Source organism: Gymnogyps californianus, chromosome 1 (assembly GCF_018139145.2).
Source record: "Gymnogyps californianus isolate 813 chromosome 1, ASM1813914v2, whole genome shotgun sequence".
NCBI lineage: Eukaryota > Metazoa > Chordata > Aves > Accipitriformes > Cathartidae > Gymnogyps > Gymnogyps californianus.
In genome coordinates, this window is record NC_059471.1 from 140,428,926 (window position 1) to 140,453,849 (window position 24,924).

The window sequence follows — 24,924 nt, forward strand, 5'->3', positions numbered from 1 at the left end:
TCGATCCCTACAGTCACTCTCTTAGCATGTAAGAACTAGTTTTTCTCTTTCTAGTAAAAGGCAGCCCTAGCTCCTCCCTCTGAGCTGATTCAGCTCACTGACCTTGCAAGAAGAAAGCATTTTTGCTGAACTGGCTCTTAGTGACATGACAGGTTTCAAAGCTGGCTTGAGGAAGGGGCAGGGGAGGACATTGCTTCTCTTAGCAGCAGTAAAGCTGTGCACAGGATTTCTTAGGCAGGAGTTCACCTGCAAGCAACTGATTGTAAAATTCATTTTATTAATACAGTGTTATACAGTCAAAGTGAAAGGGATACACACGAGACACTTCTCTCCCATTCATTTATTCACATTTTCCATGGATTTTTGTACACTTCCTCAACGTATTAGAACGAATGAAAACATTGTTACATGACAAGTTATGTGAAACTTCAGTATCCACTGAAAAATTCAGAGCAGTTTGAAATCTATTAACAATTAACAAATCATCACATTCAGCATTTTCATTGGATTTATACTAGCTCATGCCACTTTAAATTGTTTAATGTCAGTTAATTTCTGCACACAGGCACCAGCTACAAAATTTTAGCAAATGCAAATAAGTTAAGGCATCGGAAAGAAAGTCTTTAAGGACATTTTAAATGTTACAGTGCTGCAAAGGGAGCTGAACTGAAGTTCTTAATAGTAAAGCGTACCTCCTAATTGGTTTACGTTCTACATGTTCATTTGAACTGTAAATTTAATTTAAACTTTCACATCCATCAACCAAAAGGGATTATAGGAACATGCTGTTGTGCTCCCAAATAGATTTCAAGTACATTACCAAAAAAAAACCTGCCTGCATATAGTAATTTAATATTTTAAAATAAAAATCAAACCAACTGTAATAATCTCTCTTACAGATGATTCTGATAATTAAAAGAAGCAGAGATCTTGATTTTTCTATTTTGGGGAGGTGAGAGGGAAAAGCAAGATTTCTAAGCAGCTGAAACGTCAAAATTACAGCAGAAGGAAGAATGCATGATCCGTAAGACACTCCAACACCTATGTACAGCTGAAACAGTGAAGGCATTAACTCAAGTTAGGGAGGAAACTTGCATCTTTAACATCAGGTATCTGATATCCAGCTGTGAAATATATTTAAGTCTCTACCAAGATACAGGAATGCCTCATTGAGTTGGAATTCTGATCAAAATTCCTTCCCTGAATAGCATGCACCACTTTGTTACGAAGGCATTAGTATATTGATTTCTATGCTCTCCACTAACTTTTGCTTTTAACTCATTTTAGGCCTTTATTTCTATGTAATCATCTCTGGCTTTTTACAGTGTTTATGTATTTTAATATTTCTTAACTAGAAACTGAAGCATCATCAAAAATTTGTTTTTGTAACAGTACTGGAGAAGGATTGTGCTTTATAACTGAACACCAAGTGAAAAGGGTATGACTTACTTTTCCTCCTTCATAGTGCAGATAATTGCAGGGTCACTATGAATGATATTGATTAAAATCTCTGATTTGCAGTAAAATTCCTCCCTATTCTTTTAGTGGCAACTTCCCCTGTGTAAAAATTTTTAAATTGTATGTTTATGCATACATTTGACATTCTGATTAACACAAGATTCCAATTATATACCTTCCCCTAGCTTTACTGATAAATACGTATGTTGCTAAAGAATTAAGGTGTCTCATCTCAGTCTTTCCCACAGCTAATAGAAGATACTACTTGCTACCATGGATATTGTAAGGTTTAATTTTTCCAACACAATTTATTATTATTCTACGTATTTCTCCTTACACTCTGTGCTCACCCTCAGAATGCCCACCCTTGAAAACATGACAGAGATGCACTAGCCATTGATCAGTTTGTCTGCTTTACAATTGGGCCAAATACGCGCGTGCAGAACCCCAAGACTGCCTCACTTTGGAGGCAAATCATAAGGATACATAGGAAGTTCAGTTCGTCTCTCACTTGTTTAAGTTAGTTGGTCCACATTTCAATGGATGAAGAAACAGTTACGTACCCATGAGCTTTCAGAAGTAAACAAACACAAACCCAAGACCACCGATACAATCTGTAGAGTTGCTCTTCACATGGGATGCGTAACAGATCGGCTTGCCACATCCAGCGCTCTAGCCTATACACCTTTCTGCATGGAGACATGTTTAAGACGCTGCAGTCCAAAGACAAATGCAAAATTAACTGAGCCCTTGGACATTAAACCTGAGCATGTAATAAACTTTCAGGCAATGTTCTGCTTTTCATTCATACACAATTAACATGCATGCCTTCAGCTTTTGGCCTCCAATTTAGGTATCAACAACTTTTTAAAAAAAAAAAAAAGCACAGTATTTTGAGGAAAGTAATGTCACTTACTTTTACTGGTTAAGTACTGAGCCAGATGCAAAAACAAACAAACAAAAAGCACCCCTTTGTATTTCAAATAACATTTGAAATGGTATCTGAGCTCCCTTTACACTTGAGTGTTAAAAATGCAATTCTTGTGACCTCAGCGTAGCTGATGTGAGCGAAGGCCTTTGGTTTTGAACTTCGGTCAAGAGGGCTATAGATCCTATAAAGTTTTTCCTCCTTTTAGTTAAGAGGGGGGAAAAAAAAGGCCATAACCTGAATTGTGCAGTGATTTAGGACTAAAGGCAGCCATTTCTCCCCCTGCCGAGAGCAGGCAAGATGTGCTCCATCTAATCGAATAGTGCGACTCCTTTTTCCCCACCCATAGGATGCCACTACTGTGGATTTCCACGCCCCCGGGAGAATTGCATCGTGCTGCTTTTTTTAAAGAAAGAATGGGATTTTTCCTCTGTGCCGCATTAGCCAGAGGCAGGTTGGCATGTTTCTTCCATCTCCCCAGAGCTGGTCAGTGTGACAGATCCAAGAGCAGTTCAAGTTTAATATTAACATCTAGCTCTTGGATAGTTCCCAGAGCTGGAAGTGAAGCAGAAAAGCAATTATTAGGGAAGGAGTTTCCAGCAAACAAGATTTGAAAAAGAAAAGGATTAAATAACCAAACACGGTCTGATAAAGTTGAGATGGAAACTGAGGACAGAATGATGTTCTGATCCACAAATTATTGCCACATGGTTAATTTTAACACAGCTGAAAACTAAGTTATAGATTAACCCAGTGCTCCCTACTTGCAACAGAAAGCTTGTCCTAAAGCTGCAAACTACTGCTTTACTTAACGTAATGTAGTAAAGTGCTGTAGTTTTAGCACATGGGAAAAATAATTACCGACACACACATTTATGCATGTATTTCTTGGTAATGGCCAGAGGCAATATAAAGATCTATAAAAATGCTGAAATTTGTTTGTGAAAAGAGCTGTCTTCAGAAAAGTACTAGTAGCAAGACAAGTACAACATTTACAACTCTGCCTCTGGTGGGTTTCAGTTTCAGCCCAAGGGACTAGGGAAGAATACCTCGGAGGGACCACAATGGAAGTGCAACCCTTTGCCTCTGACTTGTCAGAAGTCAGCGAATGCCAGCTGTGGTTGTGGTCCAGGATAAACAGTCTTCCAGTTGTCTGCTTGTACTATTGCACATCATTAGCTTGTTGCTACAGTAAGAACAGAACTGACAGTTCTTCTCTAAGAAACACTACTGTCAACAAGACTACGCAAGCAAATTTTCTTTTAAATATCTGGAGATGCAGGCTCCGAGTCCCAAAAGCGCACAAGTCTGTAAGAGTTAAACACAGTACAAGATATATCATCATTGTTGTTGGGGTACATTATTGTCACAGAGTTTGAAAAATTAGTCTCACCAGAATATGACAGACCAATTAAAATTCAAAATCTGGAGTCTAGAAACAGTTTCAACAGTTAAACTTCAACATCCTCCCTTCTCAAAACAGGAGGTTGTTGCATTGCACTGCAGTCTGTGAGGAAGCTCTGGTACCATATTTTTGTACTCTGATTTCAGTCCATTTGGTCAAACTGACCAGTGGTAAAAACATATGCTTTAATTTAAATCGATGTGCTTTATCCAGAAGAGGTCCTGCATTTAGATATTGAAAAATGAGGGAGCACAGTCCAACACTTGTGTTCTATTAAAGCTTTTATTAGCTAGTTTAGCTTTTCCTCACAGAATTTTTCCAGAAATCCTATAACAGTTCTTAATATCAGAGTAGAGAGTTAAGTGTTCAACTGAAGTTATGGAAGAAAAAAAGAGCAGCAGCAGTTTGGCAATAATTCTTCAAATCACTGACTGCGACTTATTTAAGCCTCCTTTTTCTCCAGTAAGATTTTGTGCAACTCATCTGCATCCTCACTTGTTTTCACCCTTATTAACATAGTGACAGGAACAGCTGGATTCTTCTCATCAATCGGTGGATTAGGAACACAAACTATAAGAACATTGTTTTTTCCGGTTCTTGTACATGGCATCTTAGGTGGAATTAGAACATTCAACAGTATGTTTCCTGCATGTGAGGAGGAAAAAAAATTACAATTAGCAATTTTTCAGCTTTTACTGCAATACAGGTGTTAGTATACTTACTAAATAGGGATTTAAGTTTGTGTTTGGAAGGAAGGCAATTCACAAATGTCATATACACTTGTCTTATTCTTCCCTAAGCATCTGCTCATGGCCACTGTTCTCACAGATTTCTTTCCTCATTAGGGATGAGGAAATCTCTGAAAATACTGTGTCCTCCTTTTTTAAAGGGAGGAGTCTGAAGAATATCAAATTATAGTAGGGACACGCAGGAAAAAGGGAAGGGGACAAGGGAGAAGCAGCAAATGAGGACTTGAGTCACAGTGCTTAGTTTATGCTTATGCAAGTTACTCATTCTGACCATCAAGCACAGTTCATAAGCAGAAGCAAAAGGTTAGCTTTAACACACATACAGACATGTTAATCTAAAATCGGACAAACTATGGTAGAATAAGTACTTTGTATCCTCAAATCGTACAACACATCTGATGTGGTGTACCACCGGGTTACTAACAGCAGCTCTATGTCAACTTGTTAAATTATGTAGTGAGTTTGAGAGCTTCAGTATTAGTGGTCTATTAAAACAGTTGCAAACAAACTCAAATCGGCTTCCACGGAAGATGCACACATTTTGTAAACCTGGTAAATAGTTCAGAACACGGTAGTAGTATTTAGGGAAAAGTCAGTCTTCGCCTTCCTTTCCAGTTCAGTTTTTCAACACAGTGAGATTTTAGGAAAGGATTACAGCACTGTGTGAAGATAGCAAAAAGGAAAGTGTGCATCACTATGACTGCAGCAGCTTCCAGAAACCAATGCTTGGAAACACCAAGCTGAAATGTCTTAGTGTATGAGCTGAAGAAAAAGGAAAGATTTCCTAATACATCACCTCAGGTGAAGGTAGAGGGAATGTAAATCAACATCATGAAAATTAGCATCAGCTGAGTGAAAAATCAAGACTTGTGTTAAAGAGTAGGTAACTTGGAGAAATCAAGTTTTCATCTGCTCTATTCAACACATTCAAATCCCCAAGGAAATGCTGAAAGCACTGACAACTCTGCCAGCCTTCACTTTTATTGCTAAGAACTGCCCTTCAATCTGGCAAACCTGGTCTCCACTGAAAGAAGTTAATGATTTAAAAGTGACTAACACAGGAGTCCCAATCTCACCAGGTATTTGCAAACTGCCCCTAATGGGCCTGCAGAGACTTCGTGTGGACTGCATTATAAACTGAAAGTGAGGTGAGATTTACCAATGGCCTACAGTGCAGCATGGCTTTAGTCCTCAGGTCTTCTATAAGCATAATATTCTATTTTATGGAAGTTGTCAAGTGCATGAGAACCCCACATACAAGTTTGTTGAAATTAGGTACTGAAGTGTAGCAAAGTTTCTCAACAATGAATATCAAAACATTGATTTGCATGGTTTGAATGTGTAAACACTCTTCAGCCAGAACATTACACCTTAAAAACTTTAATACATCAAGTCTGTCTAACTTCTAAAAGCAAAGAAGTGGTTGGGTTTTTTCTCTTTAATTAGCTGTATGTGTTAACATTCATGTCAAAAGATATTCTGAGGAACTATCACTCTACAGGTTACTCTAATTCTGTAGAGTCAACCTACCATTTGTGATCCAACTGAAGTTCGCTACAACACAGTTCAACAGTTGGACTTCAGCATGCATTCTAAGAGTGATGCATCTAGCAAAATCCTGCATGCCTGATCTCTATAATGCTCCCCTTTACCCTCAAGTACAACAGATGTCAGCCCACATGGCCAACTATTTGTTTACATATTCAGGATGAATTGCAGACAAATGACAGTTGGCCTGCCTCTTAGCACAAAATTTGTTCCTCTTCATTCATCACGCCTGATACATATAGACTTCATTGTGGATCTTAAGCCACGCTTCAAAGCCACTCAAGTCAGGGATGGAGAAAAGCTATTAAAAGGGCAGGGGGAGGAATACCCAACATACACTATAACCTTTTACTTCCTTGCACTGCTCATGTGCACTGTTTTGTAATACTCATTAGAGGCATCTAATTGTTTGTTCAATACTTGAAATTATTGGGAAAAAAAAAGTAGAAAAGTTTTCACTAATCGTGTCTCTTATGCTGTGTAACAAAAACTTCCTAATGCTTAGCAGGGAATGTCACATCAAAACTTGCTACTAGAAGAAACTTACTTACCTAAATTGGTATCCGCTCGGACTAGGAGTTGAGTTTTTTCATTTCCTGCTGGTTTTAAGTGTAATGTTCCTACACCTTTTTCTTTAAATTCATTATCCTTTTTGTAGAACAGTTTGCACCTGTGCAAAAAAAAAAAACCCAAACCAACCTTGTCTGTGCAGCTACGTAGAGATAAATACAAAGATATCTCCCAAATACACACACATATATATGCACACATCTGACTGGCAGTAAGCCAATAGTTTAACAATAACCAGGAGTTAACGTGCTATGAGTAGCATAAATCTTTATTCTTCTTGACCTTGTTTCATGTGCTAACGGATAGTACTTCCAGTTCAGAAAGTTAATTATTCTTTCAGTATTGAAATGACAAATGTATTACTTTCAGGGAAAAGTAAAATGCACAGCAACCTGTACTCAGGGTCTATAAGGAGTTGTGCTGGTTTTGGCTGGGATAGAGTTAATTTTCTTTGTAGTAGCTCGTATGGGGCTGTGTTTTGGATTGGTGCTGAAAACAGTGTTGATAATGCAGAGATGTTTTAGTTATTGCTGAGCAGTGCTTACACAGAGCTGAGGCCTTTTCTGCTTCTCACCCCACCCCACCAGCGAGGAGGCTGGGGGTGCACAAGAAGCTGGGAGGGGACACAGCCGGGACAGCTGACCCCAACTGCCCAGAGGGACATCCCATACCATATGATGTCATGCTTAGCATATAAAGCTGGGGGAAGAAGAAGGAAGGGGGGGACATTTGGAATGATGGTGTTTGTCTTCCCAAGTAACTGTTACGCATGATGGAGCCCTGCTTTCCTGGAGATGGCTGAACACCTGCCTGCCGATAGGAAGTAGTGAATGAATTCCTTGTTTTGCTTTGCTTGCATGTGCGGCTTTTGCTTTACCTATTAAACTGTCTTAATCTCAACCCATGAGTTTTCTCACTTTTACTCTTCTGATTCTCTCCCCCATCCCAGCGGGGGGGAGTGAGCGAGCAGCTGTGTGGGGCTTAGTTGCCAGCTGGGGTTAAACCACGACAGGAGTAATAACCGTAAGCTACTGTTTAAAAACACTAATTACAAAACCGTAAGAACTTGCTGTATCATTCTGAAGTTAACAGGACTTGAATGTAAAATTTAAACACATTTTTTAAGTGAAGCTCTAGTAAACCTGATGCCATTCTTCATAAATTAGCACATACCTCCTCTCAGATAAAGCAAATGACTTTTTGTAGAAGGACAAATTCTGTGCTAAGTGTTAAGCAGACATGCAATTACTTGGACTACTGAACATGCTTTGAAAAACTGCTTCTAGTAAAGCTAGTCCCATTTTGGACTCAAGTACAACTTGTTCACTCCTTCAGTTGGAAAATGCTGATTGTTGTATGAAGAGTCTTATTTTAGGCTATGCTAATAGCTGCACACCTGACTGATTTTTCAGAAGTACAGTATGTTATTTCTGTGGTACAAGCCTGACAATTTAAACATACAAAACCTGATGAAGGCAGAAACATCATCTTCATTTGTAAAAAAACTGATCACAAGTAGAACACAAACTAGCTATTAGTGCTGTGTCCAAGATACACAAGAATTTTAGTAAGATCTTACACATTTTTGTCTGTAATTAAGTTTTTTACAAGTGGAACTTCATATTCGGTATGGCTTCCTAACAAGCTTTATTAACTAGGAAGTCAAGAACATATATGACATTAATTATGCACTGCAGTGGTGAAGAATAGCAATATGCAGGTATGAATTTTATTCTCCAAGTTATAATTCTATTCACTATCCCAAGTTAAAGTCACTTACTTCTTTGAGTAGAAAGCATCATCCTCTTTTATTTCATTAACAATGACTTTTGGTGGCTCTTCTTCCTCCTCTTCTCCTCCTTTAAATAAAAAGTTGTAATACGTTAATGTTGTGAGCATATAATCTGGAAGGTAGTTTTGGCATTGTATTAGAACTAGGTTATGCATGCTACATTTGACACATATTTATGTGGCCTGTCAATGATTACCAAAATAGGTTTAAGTCAGTGTGGGCTCTGAAGCAGCTTCAGCTACAGAAAAAAGTCTTACCTTCTTTTCATTCAGCCACACCCCTCAAGCAACTTTATGCTCATCTTTTGTTTAAAGGGGATGAAAACACCCAACCCCCACCAATCAATCAAAACCAAAAAATATAAAGCTTAACAAGTCAAACTTAAGTCAAAACCTTCTGTCAGGGAAAACAGTTAAAACATTTCAAAGAATCGTCTCCACAAATGGGCCCAAGTAAAGCACAATACTTTCAACAGCCAGGTTTAACTTGGAAGAAGGGAATTAGTTGCAGGAACGACAGCCAAGAGACAGTGGCAGGATTATGCCTTTCCAGTCCCTCCACTGCTAGGATTTCTATCAGCTTACTGTACCCAGCTTAGGTAAATAGCAGAGTAAAACTGTCAGGTAGTATGTAACTTCATTGGCCTTAGTGTCTATTAAGAAAGATGTATGAAATTGTTCTGTATCTTACCCATTTTACTGAGGGGATCTCTTGATAAACCTACTGGGAAAAGCAGCAGGATTGAAATGTCCTGCAGGCTCAAAGATGAACATACCAGTTGCTTTAAATGTCATCGTTTCAAGTCTTGTATTCAGCTAAAGAATTATATTCTATTACAGAAAGTATAAATCTGACAGAAATACATAGGTTTCAATAACCATATACTTTTAGTGTTACTTAAACAGTATGCAAGACTGAGATACTTCCAGGTTAGTGGTACAGTTTTGCACTTTCAAATTCAAGAACAATTATGATCTAGTTCAATTTGGTATTATTTCACCTTTGCAGTATTCTTAAGTCACATACATTCACAGCTTACCATTAAAATAATCATTTTAAAGAGAACTTACCTTTATCATCGCTATTGCCACTTTCTGTCTGAGCTTCCAGTACATTGGTGGATACTGCAGTGACAGACTTAGCCTGGTTTGCGTCTTTTCCAAACAAACCTGAATTCCCAGGAGAAAATGAGAAACTACTAAGCGTTCCCGAACCAAGGGAACCCAAAACAGAACTGTCGACACTCTTGCCAAAATTAAATGAGACAGTTGATGTAGCTGCTAATGATGGGTCTTTTTTTTCTGATGTGGCTTCAGGTTTTTTGTCCGAGGTATCCTCAGTTTTGTTGTTGTTAAACAAAAATGTTGATCCTTGCTGTAGCTTTGAATTCCCAAATGTAGAAACAGACTGAGAGCCAGGTGTCTTGTTGCCTTCATTTTCAGAGCCACTATCACTACTGCTTCCATGTTGCTGTTCGATATTTGCCAAGTACTTCTCATAGTCTCTAAAGATCGGCGTCAGGTCACATAGTGGGTTTGTGTTTACATGCTTAACTATCCAGTCACGCACAGAACAGTTTAAAGCTGCTAACTGTTTGTGGTAAACACTTGAGCTACAAACTTTACTCTGAGCATAGCCAGATGAAGACGGTTGGCTGCCACCATTAGCTTTTGGGCTTGCAGCCTTCTTCTCAGTAAATGCAGTAGTAGTAGGACCATTTGACATTGTGGATCCTATTAGAAGAAAAACATGGTTTAGAACATTTTTTTCCTAGAAACCAGAGTTCTCATAAAAGCTTAATGAATGTTCTTGATGTTTCTTTATCCAATCACTCATTCTTGCTCAGTTATGTACCTTCTCTTCGATGACAACACTGTGTACCAGATACTGTGGTACAAGTAAACAGACAATGCTGTGAAACAGACCTAAGCTCGCCAAGTTTAGAAAAGTAAGTTAGTTCAGGGATAGACAAAGTAGATGGAGCACACAGTTGTATAAAAAAAAAAAAATCCTAAGAAATCTTGTACAGAATAACATTAAAAAACCCAAAAGTTTTATGTTTCACCAAAACCTCCAAAATCTTAATGCAAGCTGTACCAAGCTGTAACAGTTATTAAAACAAAATATTCAGTTATCTCTTGCTACTTGTACTTCAAAAAACTCTGAACACACTAGCCCATGAATTTTGCATGTTTTTGAGTGGTTTCCATATAAAAACCATAATAAGCAAATTAAGACAATCCTCATTAAATATTTAAGTTTCTCCTAATTCAGTTAAGCTCACTGAAATCTAAATTACTCTCAACTTCAAACTCCACCATTTCTATTCTGTGGCATGGTTAACATTTCTGCATCTCTAACACAAAGGGATAGAACTAATATTCTTCAGGGACTACCAAAGCACGAGACTAGACTTAGACTTGCCAAAATATTTCAAGTGTCTTAAAATGTGGGTATAAATGTAACAGATAAAATTCTAGTAAGACTGTTTGCAATATAAGATGTACAGCGAAAAAAGGTTAAGACTTTAGCTATGCAGCGTATATTTACCAAGAACTGCAAAAAATACAGAAACAAGACCTTAAAAAAAAAAAAAAAAAAAAAATCACACAAAGAAACTGCAGTCCTACTAAACGGACATTTTCCATTAGTTTGTTTTTTTTTTAAATTAAATTCAGAGAATTGGGACAATTATTTAACTGGAACATGTTATCAGCTGTTTTATACTATTTGGCAAGTGTCTTATGCCAATGTCTTCCATTCCCATTTGTGCCTATAAAGCTTTTACCTCCAGTATTAGATCAAATACGAATTTAGTTTCCACCTCTTAAAACTGCATGCATTTGATAACTTGTCCCTCCAGCAGTCTAAAATCCTTTTAGAAAATCTTACAAAGAGGAATAAAGTCTCAAAACCTTAAAACAGAAGTACAGGGTTGTCTGAATTTGTTTTTTCACTATTAAAATAACCCTACAGATTTTATAGCTGAATTTGTTGATAAATATGTATGCTTATTTAAAACTTACCAAAGGCTGATTGTGTTTCGGAGGTGGTCTTTAAACTGCTGAAAGAGGGAGTGCTAGAGACACTACTGCTTCCATTAGACAGCCCTTCTAAAGGCTTTATTCCTGCACCATTACCAAATCCGCTGAAGCCACCTCCTTTTCCAGAAGGCAATATAAAGCCTTTAAACCCTTTAAAAGCTCCTCCGCTTTCAGACTGGGGAGAGGGGGGGGAAAGAAAAAGACAACCAGTTACATACATCTCCTGCACAAAAATCCTATCCGCGCTTGATATTCTATTTATTTTACCCTGGTTCAGTGTGTCATTTTGTGCATTATTCTAAGTCAGCTACGTAAACAAAGTTAATAGCTTCCTTATGATACATATTGCTACTATTTTTAAAGGACTCAGATGTTTGGCATGAAAATAAACTAGATCTAGGAAGTGGATACATAAAAGTTGTTCAGAGCAGCAGATGTGTTTGACTACCTATTTAGACATTCATAGCATCTTGTTTTCTTTAAATAATTACATAGCAATATATAATTGCAGGCTTATTTTCAGCAACTTTTAGCATTTACAACTGCAATTAGAGTCCAACACTTCAAGCCACTCATCAAAACAGCATACTTTGTACTCACCTATGTAACGTTTAAGTGAGTTACCCAAAATATTCCAATGTGACTGATGGGAGAAGCAAAGATAGACTGTACTTGATAACATAATATGTATGCTTTCTGCAGCCTTTTCATTACCTAGTTCTGAACACTATCTTTACAACCGTATTATTTTACAGTATAGTTTCTTACATGTTTTTAAAAGATGTATTGTGTTTAACACACAAATAGGCACTGCCACTTCTAGGTACTACATAGAATGTCTTTTGAGGTAATGAGCACTTGTTACTGGAAGTGGACTTTCAATGTCTCTGGAAAGCCATTAGAGGAAAAGGAGAATTGCTTCTGAGTTTCATCTGCTTTCGCCACTGAAGAAATAGCAAAACTTACCAATTTTAGGTTCTGTTCCAGTATCTGGCCTTGTGGATATGGGCTCTTTTTGCTTCCCTTTGTGCTTTACCTTTTCCAGTGCAGCCCTCTGTTTCTCACTTCTAGGTAGCTATTTTTATGCTGTCTCTCTTTGATCAGTCCTACCTACCTCTCTCTCTGGACATTCAAGTTAAACTGCAGTCTTTTTCTTTGCAGCATTCTGCTTGCTCCATATAGAAACATCAATAAATTTCAAGTTTACCTTTTTGTAAATATTTCACAGGTTTCTTATGCAACCTCAGCTGTCCTGCCATCTCTTCTGCTTTTTAGATTTTGCCCAGCCTATCCTAGCTCTTCCTCCAGCTTTGATCTCTAACAGCTGACTCCCAGCCTCCTGACTATTTCTTCTACAATCATCTGGTCCCCTTTCTCAGCCAGTTCTGTTCTTCCCATTCCATTTGCCCCTGAATCCCTCCTGTTCAAGTTGTGGTTTATTTCTTGCATCACCTCTTCCCAGTACAATCCTTTAATTAACTGCATTCTCTACCACATTCGTGGTTAAAACTACTATAGGCCAAAGTGGGATAGGACAGCTTCCTCATTTACATTGCTTGGACAGACGGAAAATCAAAAGCACAGGAGAAAACTATCTAGCCCCAATTGTGCCTAGTCCCATTCAATCCAAAAGCAATTTGAGTGATAGGTAAAGTTTCTGTCCTCTTTCTAACATGGTGCATGCCCTGTTGAAAGAATGTTTCATAGAAGGACATATAGGACAAAGCATCTGTCAGGGATTTTTGAAAGGACTACAGTTTGGTTGGACTGGATTAATGCTTTCACAGGGACTAAACTGGTAACAAAGGCCAACTTCCTTTCAATTTTCAATTTGTTATTACAAAGAGTAGGTGGCACTAAAGCTCTTCATGGGGGGGAAAAAAAAAGGTAGCGGCATTCTTAACAAAAGACATGTTTTTCATTCTCCGAACAGCTTAGTATTTTGGCTTTTACTTATTTAGCCTCTGTCTGAGACATCCCCCAGCCCTCCAGTATGGATAACTAGTAACTTTCGATTTCCAGGCTTCCATCTCTGCAAAGAAGGAAACTGGAGCAGTTCGAATGCTATTTTACCCATCCGTAGATGACATTGTGTCTGAAACACTCTGCATTTATACTTCAAAAATACACACCTCTTCACCCAGTCAATACTAATATTACCCATTTTTCATTCTAGCCTTATTCTTGCTATGGAACAGTAAGCGAAAATTAATTTGCATGTATGAGCTGACTAGTTGCATATACCTTCTAAACGACAGCTTTATACAGTATTATTACAAGCCCAAATAAGTAAAAACCTGAACACGGATGTCATATTTTGCAACTGAGTCAAACTACAACGCTAATGCTCAGTGAGTACATTACCTCTGATCCAACATTTCGGCGCTTTGCTTTTTTAATAGCTCTATTCTTCAGGACTTCTTCACTAGCTACTGAGAATGTTCCCACCTTTAAAAGGAAGTTACAGAATCATTAGTGCAATTTTCAGACTGCATAAAGTTATCATAGTCTGAAGAGATGGCTGAGATCAGTTTTTGAACACAACTGTAACACTGCTCCCTAACAAATAAGGGAAGGAGTTACAAAAACAAAAAAACCAACCCACCCAGAAAATATAGTACTGTGATTAGCTTGCCAGCTACTTGGACATTAGTTGATACTTTCAAAACTCGGTCTGTCTTGTTCTGCATTACATTTCCCTTCATGCAATCTCAATTTTATTACAACAAATAATTCAAGATTTTTTTTTTTTTTTTTTTAAACAAAGCCATAAGATATCTATGTTGAAAGTAATTATCAGTATTGCACTGTTACAAACAATCTTCAGTTTGGAGAAGGTATATTAAGATGTATGCTGTAAGTCAATTTCCTGCAGTGTGCTGTAGTTCAAGTATTAGCAAAGGCAGCTAATGACTAATTACTACCCTGTAATAAATGAGGAAATTAAGTTTTCTTATATTCAAAGTTCTGGAAGAGTACTCTCAGTTTTCCTTCTCACTATTTTATAGGCCTAAAAATTTAATACTTTTAGTAGCACAGAAGCTAGCAGTTTGTTTAGAGATAATACGTGAGCCATAAGTACGAGACACTAAACATGAAAATCTCCTTTTACAATCAGATGAAACATATCATTTAACTGTTTGCTTAATTCCTCTGACTGTGTAGGGACATTCAGCTAAGCACTCCAAATTAACGTATTTCTGAAATTAACTATTACTGACCTTTAAAAAAAAAAAAAAAAAAAGGACTTGAGACATGAAGAAAATTTATCTCAAGAAATCAAAACCACTTTTCTTGTGAACTCAATAAATACCTGTCCTGGCTTCAGCTGGGACAGAGTTAATTTTCTTCTTAGTAGTTGGTACAGTGCTGTGTTTTGGATTTAGTGTGAGAATAATGTTGATAACACGCTGATGTTTTAGTTGTTGCTAAGTAGTGCTTATCCTAAGCAAGGACTTTTCAGTTTCCCATGCTCTGCCAGCAAGCAGGTGTACAAGAAGCTGGGAGGGAGCATGGCCAGGACAGCTATAAAACACGAGTTTGTTTGGGTTTTTTTTCTGATTCTCTCCCCCATCCCACTGGGTGGGGGGAGTGAGCCAGCAGCAGCATGGTACTTATGTGCCGGCTGGGATTAAACCACAACACCGATCACACATTTGAAGAGTTCAAAAGTATTATGCATTCTAACAAGCCTGAGGTTCCCTTTAGAAATGTAAAGTTCCTTTCCCCTGAGCTGCTGATGTCATTTTAACTGTTAGAAGTTGCTTTGCCATATGGTCTTCATATATTGGAAGCTTTATTAAAAAAAAAACCAACTTCTTATATAAAATTATCTTTAATTCATACACTTTTAATCAATTTTACTGTAGATTTCACCCACAAGCTAAATAGCACATGTAAATTACTACCCTACTACCTGCAGGGGGTGGGGGGCAGGGAATACCTAATGTGTATCTTACCTCCTCAGCTTCATCCTCCTGATCCCAGTTTCTGTCAGTCAGTTCCTTCTCTGCAATTCTCTTTGCCATTTTTCCACACCTGTGTGGGGGAAAAAAAATATGCATAGAATCAAATGCACAGAAATTAAATTCTAAGCAACAGAGATCTTCAATTTGTATTACGTAGAACAAATAATAGAAATCAGAGTTAATATAGAAGTAGGTCAAAATTGGAATGACAGTTGAAAACCACGTGTTTCTAACAACTGTTGTGCCAACAACAATCAACAAGCACTTGAGATTAAAGTTGTGGTGATAAGCCATATTTGATCTTAAATTTAAGCAACAATAGAAACATGCAGTTCAATTATGGGACAAGTTTTCTTTAGCAGCAATGCTGGCTAGAGAAATTCCTTTCAGTCCCATAACCTATATACCTGGTCACCACTTACTCTGAAGGGCTGCAAACAACAAAAATATGGAAAAAAGATCTGGTTAAAACATTCCATATTCCACTCCATCTTGCCTCAGGATACCCATGTAAGCAGCAAGAGAAAAGTAAGTTGCTTTATAGCATCTAAAATACCAATGACGACCTACTGAAGCAAATGGACAGAAAGCTTGGGTAAGAATGAAGACCATGCTCTCCTACAAAAACCAGCATCAATATAATATTACTAATTAGAAATTTGAAAAATTCTATTACAAATAAATCAGATTATTTTTCCTCCAAAGGACACACAAAGCATATAATGGACTTTAGAGCAATTACTGTAAGCAGCCAATCATCATTTTGCTAGTTATCTCTGCAATGTAAAGGGAAATCAACTTTGGAGAAGGAATGTCTGTAATAGTTCTAACTTCTGAGTTCCATTTTACTGAAGTACAACTTATCAGCTGTGTAGAAAAACAAAGAATGAATGCAGCTATGATATTTTGTATCTGAAAGACTTGGCAAGCAATCACATTACTCAAATTTTATATGAAAAAAGATTTTTTTACTAACTGATTATATCATCTGACACTAAATATGAAAACTTTTCAAAGAAAAGATGTAGGTTTGTAGCAATTTAAGTCTCAAGCAAGCACAAAAATTAAAACTCTTCAAAAAACCCTCTTAGGTTTGTGAATAAGACCTGGCCAGATTAAAAAAAAATAAATAAATTCCACAAATAGTTGAATTTCAGAGCCGAAAATGATAACAATACATGGTTACAGAACATCTTGTTTAACCAATGAAATATTTTTAAACAGAACAGTAAATCCAGATCACACGTCAAAGTCATGAATTATGGTCTGACACACTTCACAAATAAGGTCAAGTTATTAGGATCTTATGGAAGTACAGTGACAGAAGACTGTTTTGTGTAAACACTTTAAAACGCCCTAATACACACCGTCCTGAAAGCAGAGGTCCTACCATGCCCTGCCTCATTCTCTGCAGACTGGGCAACTATTTAAATCCAACCCATTGAAAAAAAAAAAAACCAACCCAACTTATTTTAAAGTCATATTGGCTCCCCAGTCCAGTTTCCCACAAGGATATACAAACACTGGCAACCAGAGGAAGACAAGACTGCATCTCTTTGGCAGCAGCCAGAGCTGAAAGGCTAGTAAAACCTGGAATTACACCATAGGATTCCATGGAAGATCAAATTACTACTCGTAACCCAGCCACTGAAGCATGACAAGCACATGAACTAGAAAGCCTGTTCTCCATTAATAGAAGAGAGGTAAACCTGTCCTTGGCTCCGGGTTCTTTGCACCTACCTGTGTTTACGCGATTTCTCTACATCAATAATGACAACAGAATCTAACATATATGAAGAGAGGAGCAAGAGAATCCTAGACACATTTTCTAACCTGTGAAACAAGAAGCAACACAAAACCATCTCTATCTGATATTCACAGCCTTCAAGAAGTTTTAGTAGCAAATGTTCTGAACAGGTTGAGACAGAGGTATTTTGAGAAACAGCTCTTTTTATTTAATAAACCCACAATATAGATGTTTTGTTGAACTACTAAAATCCACCTAGTAACTATAGCTGCCCTATTTGATGCAGCAGTTTGAGAACAAGACTTAATTTAACATTTGCATTCCACAATATCACCTATCTACCATAAGGTAACAAAACTTGTACTATTGGAGTGCCCAACCTAAAACCAGGTGGCAAAAGAAGTCACTGGTATCTCATCATACTTGCAAGACTTAAGACGTGTGGTGACGCACACCTAGCGCTGCAGACACTTTTCAGTCCCGAGCTGTGTTACAGAGCAGGAAACGCCTGCGGTATTTCGGGGTGCGCAGAGACAGCGGAAGCCAGGCTGCCGCCTGGTAGCTGACCCACGTTTCTCCTTTCCTGAGAAGATCTTCTGTTTCAACGTAGGCTCTTTCGGTTTAGCATACAAAGTCCCGCTTGCTTCCTTTCCAAAGGCCTAGCTGCAGTCCCCTGTAACAGCCGAAGTTCCTCCCTCCCACCGCACACGCGTTACAGAGCAGCTCTGCGCTTTTTAAGCAACTGGATGTATTTCTGCCCCCCCCGCCCCGGTGCGGCTCGCCAAAATGCCATCGCCCCCCAACACCGCGAACCAGGCCCTAGGTAGCCGGGAGGCTCCAAGAGCGAACTCCCTCCCTACTCGGCATCCCTCTGGCTTGCAGTCCTCCTGTTTGAGACCCGCGGGTGACATCTGCGGCCAGATCATCCCTTCTCCTCACCCCCGTTTGAAATCCAGGCGCTTTCTTCAGGGAAGGCGATGCCCGCGGCCGGCCCGCGCCCGGGCGGGGAGGCCTGCGGGGAGACATCCGCCCGCGGTGGGACGCACACACGGCCAGGCGCCCCGGGGGAAGCACCAGCTCGCCGGGAACGAGGACGATCTCCCTCCGGGGACGGAAGGATCTCCCTCCGGGATCTCCCTCCGGGGACGCCGGCCGGCCGGCCGCCGCAGCACTCCACCTGGGCCGACTGCCGGCCTCAGCCCTGCCCCGCGGTGTGTCCCGTCCCCCCCCCCCCGCGCACGTAAAAGGCACCAGGGCGGGCGATCCTGGGAACGGCGGCGGGGGAACGGGAAGGGAAAGAGAGAGCTGGCACTTACCCCCACGGGGCGTCCCCTCGCGGGCGCGGGGCGGCGGGGCCGGGCGGGCGGCTCTCCCCTGCGGTGCTGGGCTGCGGGGCCGAGGCTGCGGCGGGCAGGAGGCGGAGTCTGCTCGCAGGCTGCCCGGGCCCGGAGCCCGCTCACCATCCCCCGGCCGGGCCCTCCTCCCTCTCTGCCTCCGCGGCTAGCCGGCGTCGCTTAACCCGGCGTCAGGCCGCCGCCATTTTCTCCCTCCTGAAAGACGGGGAAGAAATTGTTTTAAAAAGAGAGAGAGAGACGCACCGTCCGCCGCCGTCCCCGCCACCGCCTCCACCGCGCATGCGCCCCCCTGCTCCGCGGCCGGCGCTGCAGGGGGGAAGAGAGGGGCGGAGCCGGCGGCGTCGGCGGGCCCGCAGCCGGCCGCCGGGGCGCGCGTCACGTGGCTGTGCGCAGCCCAATGGCAGAGCTCGTCTTGCCAACGGCCGGCTGGGCCGCGCATGCTCGCTGCCGACAGTATGGGTCTCGCGCCGGCCGTTCGAATTTTAGTCACGTGGCCGGCGCCTCCTCTTCCCCCCCACCTTCCAGCGTGGGCCTGCGTGCGGCGGGGGAGCCGTTCCCGCGGGGGCGGCTGTGGGCTGCGGGGCTTCACGGCCCCAAATTAGGCCGCGTACAGTGGTGGAGGGGTGTCCGAACCACGCGTGGCCGGACGCATCCTGCCCCAGCTGTACCCGCCTCCTTCGGCCGGCCGGCCGGGCGCAGCTGCCGCTGACTCACGGGGCAGGGCCGGCTCCGGCCTGGCTTACGGCGGGCGAAGCGGTTGTTCGCCAGGCTCTGTGCCTGACTGACCTATAAAGCCTTGGCTCGCTTGCTGCCTCGCTCGTGGCCTTTTCTCCCTGCGGCATAATAGTATGTGGGATTAGTGCTAGCGTGAACCGACTGGAGAGAAGGTAACGTCCTTTGCTGTAGTTACAGGTTGAAAACAGTGACTCCCAAGCGCTTTTGCATCATGTACTACCTTAGAACAGTAACAGTAAAAATGAAGGCAATCAGTAAACCTAAAAACTGCAGTTCTCGTGCCCTGTCTTAGGTGCTAGCTTACAGCTACGACTTAGGGTGCTAAGCTTGCTGGCTGAAACACCTTGACCTAAAATGTTAAAAAAAAAAAAAAATTACTTTTTATAGAGAACTTGCCCTTCTAAAGCATATAAATTCATTAAATGGTGGGAAAAACAGAAAAAAAACTTTAACAGTAGATAAGAGGCACTGGTACTTACCGTATCTGGGACCCTAAGACTCCTGAGGCATAGACCTACTCCCCAGTTGTGTTACCTAGTTTTAGCCTTCAAACAATGTATTTTCACCGTATGTTTTTCTTTTTTATAAGATAGTACAAATATTTTGGAACCATCTTCAGGTAGTAATTTGGAAAACTCATTTTACCTGCCCTCCTGGGATTTCAGATACACTATTTTAAAATGTGTGTCACTGCATAATGATGGCATAAACCAGTGTTAAAGCCTTGAATTTAAAATTAAATGTTTCCTAAGTATCTTGTATGGCTTACTGTCAAAAATAGGACTGTCACAGTGCCATTAAAATTTTTCTTTAACTGGCTCTCAGCTGGTTTAGATCCAATTTATGTTTTGATCCCATCGATGACTCCATGTGTTTTTAATATTTCCTTTAATCCAGGAACACAAAAAACATTCTCCTTTAGCCTTTTGTTGTATTGTCTATCTGGCAGCCCTTTTGAAAAGTTTCCTCTTTTGCTTAAAAAATAAAATCCTTGAAATATCCCTATTACCTGTGGTAAATATCCCACCTGTACTTGCTCTCCCTCAGGCTTCTAATAGTTTAAGGTTATGCTTTCCCAGAGTTTGAGTGCATTCTAGTTTGCCCCTTCATAGTTGCAATAACAGTCAGAGACGCAGTCTCTAAAGAGAATTTCTAAAATAATTGCTCTTTGCCTCTGTTAGCACAAACAATGTGCAAGGCTGTTACTAACAAACACTGTGACCCTATTGTCTGATCACACCAGAAGATTTATAGATTTTCAGATGTGTTCCTGGACTTTTCTGTCTCAGCTGTGGAGGTTTCTCCCTGAATCTCGTGTTGTTTGGCTTGTTTAGCCCCAAAACCTCAAAGTTGCTTCCTTCTGCAGGCAAGCTGTCTTGAGTTCCTGCTTAGAGAGCTTTTTTCCCCTCTAATTCTTAAAGACTGACTTGGTGCTAGTATTTCCTGCTTGCTTTCCACTTGATCTCTTTGAAATGTGGTAAGAACACCTTTCATTCTGGCTGTAGCTACTGTTGTATTCAGCCATTGTCTGACCTCTGCGGTTGCTGGGAGCTGTTAACGGCTGCTCTGTTTGTACCCTTCCCAGGATCCTTACACTCTGCACAGAAGTTAGTTCTTTAAGGCCAGGCAGATAGCAGTGCAATGAGTAGACAACCCTAATCAAGCATGATTTGCGTAAACATGCAGAAACATTCCGTGTTCTCCCTATGAGTTCTGGATCAGATAGCCAATTCTTGTCCCTCCCAAAGAATATACACTTCTTAATTGTCCTTCCTAGTAGCTCTGTTGAGGCTCAGTGTAACACAAAACAAGAAGGGTGTCTGTGGCTGAGGTCAGTACTATGTACCAGGTATTTCGTGTTACCTGTGTTCAGAAATGCTGAGATGAGAATGAAACTGTGTAGAGAGAGACGATAAAGTGGTCAGTGAAGCAAAGTTTTGTGTGCAGACACCAGCAGGCAGGCATGGCTGCAGGAATACGAAAGCAAAGAGCCTCAGGCATTCAGAGAATTCTGCAGTTTTAACTGGACTTCATCTGTGCTGTCTTCGCCGGGTCACATTTTTTCCCCATTCCTTCTTTCATATTCTCTTCAGCTCAGTTTCCTTCAACTCCTGCCCCTTTACCTTTTCCTGTGCCATGCCCCCCATATAGTCACTATTGACTTATTTTTTTCCCCCGACTGTCTCGTTCTCTCCCTCCACATAAAACCATTATGCTTTTTCACTATTCCTTTGTTTTATACCCCATTTCTCTATCCTGTGTTCTTCTGAAGCACACTGCTTGCAAAGCTCTGTAGGGTTAGTATTCTTTCTTTGAGCAGTGCCTGCCACACAGAGGAGCCCCATTCTTGGGTGGGTTTCAAAGACAAAAGTGACTAAAAAGAGGATGCTGCAAAACACAGTTTAAAGGAGTTCAGTTAAAAAGGAAATTTTAGAAGGCATTTTCTTGAGGTCTTTATGATGGTCATGGTAGAATAGGATTATCTTACTTGCATGTCATCTCATAATATAGAAACAGAGGTTCAACTTAGTGAAATACTACAGTCAGTCAGTGTTGAACACTTAGAAATAAGTTGTTCAGAAGAAGTGCAATTGGCCAGTGGAAATTCCTCCTAGTGGAGGGCAGTGACTTAGCTGATGCAACTGAAAAAAGTTGTAAGAATAAGCACATAACTTCATAAATCCCAGAAAGAAAATGAAAAGTGTATCATCTCAGAAATAAAATGAACAGACCCTCCACAAATGCAAAGTGTGGAATAACTGGTACAACAGAAGCAGGCTGAGGAGGCTGGGGGTTTATAGCAGACCACAGGCACTGTTTTACAATGTTCTAAGAGGAATTAAGGCTTGGAAGTTTACTAATGAGTGGACTCAAATAATTACAAGCCCTCAGGTGAAATACTTTGTCCAGATTTGGGTGCTAAGCTTTCAGATGGATGCAAAGTATCCACATGCGATCATAAAAGATTATAACAGTGAAGAACAGATGACCGATGAAGCAAAGTCAAAATAATTGTCTGTTTGATGAAGAAAAGTGAAGATTTGGGGAGTAAACGATGATTTGTCCTCCAATATGTAGCAGGTTGTTAGAAAAATAATAAAACCTCCTTTTTGTCAATTGAAGAGATGAGTAAGTAGTAATAGACTTTATTTGTAGCCAGGGAAAGTAGAAGTTGACATAAATTCTGTAAGAACAATTAAATACGGTTACAGGCTACCAAGGAAAAATCACTAGATATTCATCATTAGAACTTTTAATTACAGGTTAATGACAAATATCTTTCAGTTACGTTTTGTATAATTTCTGGACGTCTTGTTTACCATTATCCTTCTATTGTGTTTAGTTAAGATGTACTTTGAGCAATTTCAAGGTACTGTGAGGATACACAGGTATGCCTCCAGGACGATCTGGTTGCAAAGCAAAACGATGTGTATGACAACATAATAACTGTCAGAAGCAAAACGCCTATGCAAATCTTAAAATGAACAAACTTAGACCAAAATACATCTACTTCTGTTTCAGAAGGAACATACTGATTAAGAAATGCATGGGAACGTACAGCATTTTTATACAAAATACCAAATTTCTAAGGACAACCCCCATGTGATTTATGCAAACAGTAGCTTTATTGCTGCATTGTCTTCCTACTTGCATCTGGTTTTCTGTTAATTTTCTTCCAGTACTCTGTGTTCTCTGAGTCAGGGACCTGTACGACTTATTTGCATGTGCAGTCTCACAGTGACATTCACAGTGCTTCTTAAATAGATATATACATCATCAGTTTAGTTTATAAAGTTTTTAGGATAGTCAGTGTTTTTCTTAGTTTTGTACAGCACCCAGCACATTGGAATCCAGACAGAAGAAGTATGCATGTCTGCATAATAAACACACGTGAGAGTATTCACAAGAGGAATATTCTCCGCCATGCACACTCTTTAGGGCAGCTTTTTAAGACAATTAATGTAACACTATATAGGATGCCATTGTCTCACAACAAGTTATGCTGCAGGTTGAAGTTAGCCTTTACTGAACTTGTATGTCTTAAAGATTGGAGCATAAATTGTAGCTGAAGTAAATTGGGAAAAGAAGAGCTGATATTTTGGCATAGTTGTATAAATGTGTATTTTTCTGTTCCTGTAAATCAGTCATTTTGACTACATTTTCAGGAATGGTTTTGTGCAAGTCTCTTGCTGGGTACCAACTTCTGATACCCTGAGCACTTAAAAACTGACAGAGGTAGTGGCCTGGCCCAAAACAAGACATTTGATGTCTCTAGTCAGCTTTTAAACATTCATTTATGAATACATTTTGCCTGGTTTATATAGTCACCTTGTAGTACAATGATAGACAATTACATAAAAATACAAAGCTATCTATTTCTAAATAACTTTTAGTGTAAATTGAGTCATCTCTGCTTTATGTAACTTCGCTGTTGTTACAGTTCATGAAAGTTGCATACCATTTTCTTCCCAGAGTGCTTTCTTGTACGAAGTCTTGAAATATTACCACCTGATGTGTAATGCATTTTTCATTGGATGCAATAGCACTAAATTTAGGTGTTGAATCTGCAGTGCTAACATGTTTGAGCACTCTTAAACTCAGTAGGCTTGTTCAAAGGTGTGGGTATTAAGAGGCTCAGGGTCTTACTTTGAGAGACCCTGAACTGAAGTGGGCTCTGTATTTGTTGTTGGCATAGTCCGCATGTCCAGATGAATGTCTGCTAAAATGATTGCTGTAGTTAGACTTCACTGTAAACTAGCTATACATGTATATAGAATTTACTTAAGCTTTTAAGTAAAAGTAAAAACAAAAAGCTTAAGTACTTAATCCTCTTCTTTAAAAAAACAAAAAACCCACACTGATATTGGCAGTATCCTTTTTAGGCTCTAGCACCACATTTGTTTATATACTTCTTCTGGGAAATAAGGAATAAAACTAAATAAGCTGATTGGGTTTGATCACAGCTTGTTTAGTCTTAAAACTCTGTACTATAATCTTGTTAGAACTTAGTATAAGTAGACCGGATTCGAGAAATAATATACTTTTGAGAAAAGAGCTAAGTGTGTCGCAGACCTTACAATCCTTTATGTAGTAAATTAAGCCACTTGATTCTCATGGGAATGCCGACCTATGTATCAGTTTGTAGAACTGGCCCAAGACTCTCCCCAGGCGTCGTGGTTTAACCCCAGCCGGCAACTAAGCACCACGCAGCCGCTCGCTCACTGCCCCCACCCAGTGGGATAGGGGAGAGAATCGGAAAAAAAAAAACAACCCAAAACTTGTGGGTTGAGAGAAAGACAGTTTAATAGGACAGAAAGGAAGAAATAATAATAATAATAACAATAATAATAATAAAAGAATTAGAATATACATAACAAGTGATGTACAATGCAATTGCTCACCACTCGCCAACTGATGCCCAGTTAGTTCCCGAGCAGCAATCCGCCCCTCCTGGCCAACTCCCCCAGTTTATATACTGGGCATGACGTCATATGGTATGGAATGTTCCTTTGGCCAGTTTGGGTCAGCTGTCCTGGCTGTGTCCCCTCCCAACTTCTTGTGCCCCTCCAACCTTCTTGCTGGCTGGGCATGAGAAGCTGAAAAATCCTTGACTTAGTATAAACC

At 40.1% G+C, this 24,924-nt stretch overlaps 1 protein-coding gene across 3 annotated transcripts in view; it reads right to left on the bottom strand.

Moving 5' to 3' along the window:
• Positions 1-325: 325 nt before the first annotated feature.
• Positions 326-24,924, bottom strand: part of NUP50 (nucleoporin 50) — a 398,016-nt gene continuing 373,417 nt past the window's right edge. Inside the window, exons 1-8 of one of the 3 annotated variants that reach the window (XM_050914932.1) lie at positions 18,526-18,758; positions 15,454-15,532; positions 13,859-13,942; positions 11,477-11,669; positions 9,521-10,183; positions 8,439-8,517; positions 6,640-6,758; positions 326-4,436 (exon numbers count right to left, since the gene is read on the bottom strand). In XM_050914932.1, coding sequence (XP_050770889.1) covers positions 4,234-4,436; positions 6,640-6,758; positions 8,439-8,517; positions 9,521-10,183; positions 11,477-11,669; positions 13,859-13,942; positions 15,454-15,522 — 1,410 coding nt within the window. In that variant the 5' untranslated portion in view covers positions 15,523-15,532; positions 18,526-18,758 and the 3' untranslated portion in view covers positions 326-4,233. Of the gene's footprint in view, positions 4,437-6,639; positions 6,759-8,438; positions 8,518-9,520; positions 10,184-11,476; positions 11,670-13,858; positions 13,943-15,453; positions 15,533-18,148; positions 18,177-18,525; positions 18,759-24,924 lie in introns of those variants that run through there. The other 2 variants (XM_050914933.1, XM_050914934.1) reach the window with 2 other exon arrangements.